General features: G+C 32.7%; 1 protein-coding gene across 1 annotated transcript in view; it reads left to right on the top strand.

Moving 5' to 3' along the window:
* The first annotated feature begins 4420 nt into the window (after positions 1-4420).
* The window catches only part of LOC145258284 (uncharacterized), a 246049-nt gene continuing 242178 nt past the window's right edge, over positions 4421-8291 (top strand). The window contains exon 1 of the mRNA XM_080116290.1: positions 4421-6141. Within this exon, the coding sequence (XP_079972416.1) occupies positions 4785-6141 (1357 nt within the window). The 5' untranslated portion in view covers positions 4421-4784. The remainder of the gene's footprint in view (positions 6142-8291) is intronic.

The following is an 8291-nucleotide window of genomic DNA, read 5'->3' as shown; positions in this document are numbered from 1 at the left end:
AATCAATATAATTATCAACATAGAAATGCACATAATTATTAATATAGAACTGAATTTAATGTGAATATTAATATATAAATATAAATAAATGAATATAATTATCAATATAGAAATGAATATAATTATCAATATAGAAATGAATATAATTATCAATATAGAAATGAATATAATTATCAATATAGAAATAAACATAAGTATCAATATGGAAATGAACACACACACACATATATACACACACGCACACACACATATATGTATATATATCCATTTAAATAGATATTGTTTCAGGCTGAATCACTTTTTTATTACTTTACGAAGACTAAAAACATGATATGAAATACTAAACCTTACGTTTAAAAGTTTATTAGAATTTGTATTAAAACTCTCAGAATATTTTGTATTAAAGAACGTGTTTAAAATTGAAGATGAATTAAAATTTAGGAGATCTTGCTTTATTGGATTAAATTTAACGCAAATCTTGAAATATTTGAATTTTCAAATGGAAGATTTTGTTCCTATTATGCACTGTAAACCCCTTTACTACTCAAAAGCCATTGGAATTTGGGGAATATTTATTAATTTATGTATCGTTAAAATAAAAAAAATAATATGATAGACAATTAGTAAGGTGTCATCTACTAAATTAATTGCATTAATTACCGGTAATTAGAACAAATGAAATGGAAGGTTTTGCAATCCTCAAACTGTGGAAGTATTTTTTGATTAAAATTTACAGGGAAAAAGCATTAAAGAAACCAACGTTGATTAACTCAGTTCTAGTAATGAATAGTATAGTTTTTATTTGTTTGAAAGTTTATTTAAATTAGTTTTAATAATATTGTAAACATAAAAAACAACGAGAATGAAGATTAAATGAAAGAAAATCCTTTTCAAAATTGTCTTTATAGTTTTTTGCACACGAACGTCTAGAGTTTAGGAGAATATTCTAACCGTAGATAATCTCGGCTAGGGATTTTATCCTTGACCCTCAAAATCACCAGAGATTAGACGATTCCTGTAATGATCCGGCCCCTGTTGATTTTGCGGTGGGAATTTAGTTTTGTGCAGTTCTAGGAGGTACACTTCCTAGGCCTTGCCTTCTTGTTTTAGGAAAGGGTTAGTTTATTGCAAATCGCCTGAGGCGCCTTTACCGAGCAATTCCGACGGGGCTGCCAAGGCACTTTTTGAAAGTTAGAATACTCCTCCTCGGGGTTGCTGACTTCTGAATCCCACTTACTGAGCCTGGCGTTTAAGTTCTTGCAGTGGAAGAGAACAAAATAAGTAAATATATCTTTTAGATGAACATTGTTGTAGAGAATTCGTTCGCGCTTGACATCCTAAAATGGAAACACAGCGTTTCTTTTTTTTTACTGTGTTTTGTTTTCAGTATTAAAAATGAAAAAGAAATGTTAAGAAGGATTTTATTTTGGACAGAAATACTCTCAGGTCGTTGGAGGAAAAGAAAAAAAAAGTGACGCGTTAGCTGTTGCGCCCATCGTCAAACCGGAAGTGATGTAGGTTTAAATTAAGGCTAGATAATCGAAAAGAGCCGATGTCTTTTTAAAATATTACGAAAACAGCGATCCCTCCCTGTAGAAAAAGCCAAGTTGAGGGTGAAGGAATTAATGTTTTTGGTCAATTTTTCAATATTTGTCGTCCGAATAGTTGATCTTCAAAACGATATCGATCTCGTGAAAATCTGTCGGCTTTGTCGAAGATTTTAGGCAGACATACAAACATATATACATACATAACACACTAACAGGTGAGATTTATATAATAGACTAGCGTGGGTGCCTAGCGTTGCCCAGATGTTTGTAGATGTGTGAAAAAAGTGCTCAAACCCGATATATATTAAGTTGCTGCAAAAATAATGTCCTTATTATATATAGTTGAACGTCAAAAAACGACATTATTTTTGTCCCACCCTAATACAAGTACATATATATATATATATATATATATATATATATATATATGCATACATACGAGCAAACAGTTAAGAAAACATGTTAAAAACACTTTGAAAAAAAGTTAAAAACATATTTAATCTGAAAAGGAAACACTCGATAAGTGGATAGTCCTTAATCCGCGGAGTTTCGAAGAAATACTTTCCTTCTCATCAGAGGGTAGGAATGAGCAAAATGCAGGATCGGATTTTGCATGCAAAAGTATTTGATGAAACAATAAGTAAGTCAAAGATCTTACTTGATAACAAAAAAGTGAAGCAGTGGGAATATGGTGAAGAAAAAGGTAATTACACGTGAATGGATAGTCTGGTGGAAGATAAATAATCCAGTGACTGTACAATCCAAATATATAACTTCAAGAAAGTTAATTTAATTTATATATATATATATATATATATATATATATATATATATATATATATATATATATATATATATATATATAGTTAGAAAAGCATTTCATCCAAGACATGAAAATTGTTAAACAAAATGTTTTACTATAGGCTTTAAAGCCTATAGTAAAACATTTTGTTAAACATTTTTGTTAATAAAGGTACAAGATTTAATTTGAAATTTATTTATCTTCAAAGTGCACTTTTATAAATTTTACAAAATAAGGTATAAAAATTTAATTTAAATTGAATCAAAAAATTACCTTGGATTTATTTTATGTAATGTATATTCCGTTGCACTTTAAAAAATCATTGAAAATTTTATATCTATATCATTAATTGCTAGATGAAAGCTAATGTTTTTAAATTGCAACAAAATGTACATTACATAAAATAAATCCAAGGTAATTTTTTGATTCTATTTAAATTAAATTTTTGTACCTTATTTTGCAAAATTTATAAAAGTGCACTTTGAAGATAAATAAATTTCAAATTGAATCTTGTACCTTTATTTTAAAAGCCTATAGTAAAAACAATTTTCATGCCTTGGATGAAATGCTTTTCAAACTTGTATCTTATCTTTTTAAGATTATATTTAAAAACACTCATTCTCTCTATTTCTGTTTGTATTTCTCCTCACACCACAACTCATTTTTGCAACCCCTCTTTGTATTATTACAGGTCTGAATATTCTCTCTGTTCCAGTTTGTATTTCTCCTCACACCACAACTCATTTTTTGCAACCCCCTCTTTGTAATAATGTAAGGTCTGAATAATGAGAAAATCTGAATTTTTTTTTAACAAAAACTTTAAAATAACTTTTTTAGATTAAATTTTTTAAAACTTCTTTAAGAATAGAAAATCCTTAAAATTTAATAAGGAACATATTTCATATAGGTTTCATTAACAAATATTCAATACATAACGAAAAAAATAGAGATGAAAATTTCAAAAGGACTGTATAACTGGTTACGGTCAATAGTAGTCCTCGCCAGCGAAAGTCTTTGTTATTGTTATTCTATTATTATTATTATTATTATTATTATTATTATTATTATTATTATTATTATTATTATTATTTAAAACATTTTGTGTCCTGCTCTTTCGCGCGAGCACTAACACACATATATATATATATGTGTGTGTGTGTGTATATATATATAACAAGTATATATACAACTATATATACATACAAGTATATATATACATACAAGTATATATACACATATACATACAAGTATATATGGACATACAATTATATATATACATACAATATATATGTGCGTGTGTGTGCGTGTGTGTGTGTGCGTGTGTATAAATGAGTGTGAAATTTCACTTTCCAACTGTTTTGGAGTGTATAGAGAACGAACTTACACACAGACAGATGCACACACGCACACAAAATTCCTTTTATATAATAGTAGAATATAAACACACACACGCGCGCACACACAGACACATATATATAAATTACATGATCCACAATAAAATATGGATTGCGAGATATTCCTGTTTAACGTACGATTTTAGTTTTATACGATTAAACTTCATATTTTGAGACACTGTGCGAAGCCATTCACACGCTTGTATAAACACACACATGTGTGTGTATGTGTGCGTGTGTGAGTGTGTGTGTGTGTTCTGTGTGTGTGTGTGTTGTCTCTACATGCACGCTGAGTTTTACAAGATAGTGTAATGCTAGTCGATCGTATCATGTGTCAAAAACCAAGCATTATGAAATCAAGTGAATTTCTTTAATGGCATTACTTATAAAACTACTGCTACCGAGAGTGTCCCCGCCCACACCATCCTCCCTCAACTACTATCAACGCCGCCGCCGCCCCGCAAGGAAAAAGCAGTAGTGTTGGCGTCGGCGAGCCTCATTTCGCCCCGCCCATCCCCGCCCCGACATAACCTATGCCCCTCCCCTCCACCTTTCCCATACACCCACTTAGTTCTGTGAACAACCATTCGTGCCTGCATTGCGTAGACCGTCTGTTATTTCAATCGCTGAAAACGTTTTAATCGTGACGCCTGCTGGACACCAGCGAACGCGTTTGTCAGAAGAAAATAGAAATTTTACTTTGCCAACAGATAGATCAACGCCCACACTTTCTCTTCTCTCTCTTCGCAGATAGAAAGCAATAGCAATACTACATTAATAATAATAATAATAATAATAATAATAATAATAATAATAATAATAATAATAATAATAATAAAAGACTAACAATAGTCTCTAGTCGTATTATCAGCATAAAAGAATCCATAACTACATATGGCAACCATATAAACATAGTTCTCCCACTGAGTTGGAATTACATGAAGATGTTTCAATACAAGAATGCGTTTAATAGAAGCATCGCATAAATATGACAGTGTTTCTAATTAAACTAAAAATCGCATCAAAATAAGAGTAATAATGTGTAAACATCTTAACAAGACAAAACGAGATGAAGAAGAGGAGGAAGTCGATGAAGAAGGAAATGGAGGGGGAGATGAAGAAGAAGGAGAAAGAGAGGAGAGAAGAGAAGAAAGTCACTCTCCAGACACAGCTCATCAACTTGATGACCATTATTTACAAAAACAAAATGGCGACCACTTTGACGACAACGATGATGAGGACGTAAGAGAAGTTAACCCATCAACTATGATCTCGAACAAACCCAAGCGTTCAACAAATGAAATGGAAAACCTCATATCCATAGTTGATCCTCCGGACAATTGTCTCTTTCCAAGACCAGCCGGCAACTTGACCAATACCGATTATAATTCGAATAGCATGAAATTTACAATCAGCGAAATTCTGAAACCAGACTTTGGAATCTGCAAAATTCGTAAGGTTCGACATAAGCGAGCGTTGCATGAAAACGTGACCTTACTGAGTTACCATCAACCGCAGGTCATTTCCTTGGGTTCAACTGGTGGAATATTGATTCCCATCAGCCACTATGCACCATCTATTTATTCATCTACCTCATGCATGACGCCAACCGCATTACGATCACCGTTAGAAGGTTCACCAGTTAGTGTTCAACCGCAGGGCTCATCGTCTTCATTAATCGCCTCCTCGCCAGTGTCGTCATCATCGTCGCCCTCTGTAGTGAGGTACGGGTCTGATCCAATCTCCCCGTCCTCACTGGGTCTCCATCACCATCACCAGCAGCAACAATCGTCGTCTTCATTCTCGTTAAGGTTTCATACCTTTAATGAGACAGGACATCATCCTAGTCGCCACAGAGCGCACAAACATTTGCAAAACCGTGGATCATCCGCGGCAACCACCTCTAATAAGAATCAAAACAACTTGAACCATTCCCATGGCAACCAGCACCTTCATGTCCAACAGGGATGGGATCAAAGAGAGGAGAGTACACACCAACAGCACCCCCACTTGTTGTCACGGAATCATCTCAACCAGTTGCAGCAACACCATTCTTCGAGCAACAATCCTCGTCGCAATAAGAGAGAACATTTTCTTGACCCCGCGGGTAGCGGCTCTTCGGATTTCACGACAAAGGAGAGTGACATTAGCATCAATCAATCTGTAACCCCCCTCGCCATAGCAACGACAATAAACAACACTCTTAATCATGATGATGGTGATGATAATGATGGTGATAAAAAAACAACGAGCAGGAATGATTCTGTGTCTAACGAACTGAATATCGAAGCGAAAGAACCTAATGCAAACACGACAAGTTTGTACAAGGGAACAGCCCCTTTCGTGTGGCCGGCTTGGGTTTATTGTACTCGCTATTCTGACCGGCCATCTTCAGGTAAGAAGATTTTCCTTATTTGTTCAGTTTTAGTACCCGGATGGACAATATGACCATGTCCAAATCAGAACCATCTTTGTTAATCTCTCTGTCCCTCGTCTGCATCAATATCGATATATATATATATATATATATATATATATATATATATATATATATATATATATATATATATATATATTAGAAGTCCAGCCGGCTTTGCTCGGGCCCTATGTACTATCCATAAATTGCCCTACGTGATAATATACTTTATGTAAGATTTCTAGATCAAAATTTGTCCGAGTAATCTCGTAGAGATTGCAGAGGTCAATTTTTAAGAAATTGACCCCAATTTTGACGCGTTAACATTCATTATTTTGGTCTCAAATTAAAATACAAAGTTTTACTCATATTCAAGTTACCTACATCTAAAATTTCAAGTGTTTAGACCCAAAATTGGCGGAGGAATTAAGTAGAGTCTGCAAAGGTCAACTCTGTAAACTTTGACCTTTTGGCGGCCAAATTTTCGCCCCCAAAACTGATTAAAATGCTTGCCACATGATGATCTGATGGAGACCCAGTGAGGATGGGGAGATTGGATCAGACCCGTACCTCACTAAAGAGGAATATCCGTTATGTATAAATTTCAAACCAGACCCAGAATTGGCTGAGTAGTTTGCTAGACACCGCAAAGGTCAAATCCTTGGAACTTTGACCCCTTGCCAGCTCAAATTTTCGATTAAAAAGCTTGCCCTATTTCTGAATACCCTTTATGTACAATTTCAAATGTTTAGACCGGAAATTGGCTGAGTAATTTGGTAGACAACAGAGATCAATTTTTTTGTTAAAACTTTGACCCCAGTTTTAACTCCTTAAATTTATTTTTTGGGGGTCAAATCAAATTAAAAAGTTTGATCCATGTTCAAGTAATCTACATTTAAAATTCCAAATGTTTAGATCCAATATTGGCGGAGGAGTTTAGTAGAGTTTCAAAGGTCAACCCGTAAAGCTTTAACCCTTTGAAAGCCAAATTTCTGGCCGAAAACCGATTAAAAAGATTTTCCCCAATCTCAATATTCTTATGTCAAATCTCGAGACCGAAAATTGACAGAATTATTTGGTAGGGAAATCCGTAATGTATACACGCACACATTTTCACTTTTTATCGCGCGAACAATAACACAAAGAAAATCCGTTTAATACATAACATATTTTCGGAAATAAATGTTCAATATTACAAACACATCATAAATATTCATTTTATTTTGCTGCAACGAGCAAATATGGTTATGTTGCTTGTGAAAAACGTAAACATAGAATTTTTACACAGTTTGATAACTCAGTTATTGGCACCAACATACATATATTAAACATCAGGAAAACTCAATGCGGATTAATCTACGTTTTGACGATGTTAACATCGTCGAAAAAGCTTAATTCGCGTCGGTTTTTTTTTGATGTTCCTATAATCTCACTTATAATAGCTCTACATATGTATTGAGCACGTTTGAAAAATATTTGAGCCTATTTTATTATATAGACATACATATTATATATATATGTGTGTGGTGTGTATATATATATTTTTGCATATGCATATGTGAGTGTTTATGTATAAAAATATAGGCTTGAATAGAGTATGAATCGACGATGGAAAAATCAACTTCAAATGTTGACACTCAATGCTCAAATGCTGTGCATATTCAAATCGGTTCAATGATTGAACCTTCAAACAACAATTAATTTAATTTATTACATTATTTTTATCAGTTTCAATAATTCAAGATTAACTTCGATAAGTCGTACAATCGTTTTTAAGATAATTTTGAATTTTACATTTTTATTTTTATTTACATTACTTTTCTTCGGCGCTTTTTTTTTTTTTACAAGAAAATATTTTTTCTTTGCTTCTAGTTGTTATTGTTGGTAAAATTCTAAATTGAATTCTTGGAACTGATATTATGTAATAAATTAATTATTCTAATTTACTTGGCAATAACTCTGATCTGAAGTTTCAATCAAGCTGATTATTCTACGATATATATATATATATATATATATATATATATATATATATATATATATATATATATATATATATATATACTTTAACAAACCGTAAAGTTATATTCATTTAACTAATAAAATTGTTCGATATCAAAACCTAAGGC

Source organism: Euprymna scolopes, chromosome 33, assembly GCF_053919585.1.
Source record: "Euprymna scolopes isolate OS-2025 chromosome 33, ASM5391958v1, whole genome shotgun sequence".
Taxonomy (NCBI): Eukaryota; Metazoa; Mollusca; class Cephalopoda; order Sepiida; family Sepiolidae; genus Euprymna; species Euprymna scolopes.
The sequence above is the reverse complement of the archived record's forward strand: the minus strand, read 5'-3'. Positions and strand labels throughout refer to the sequence as shown.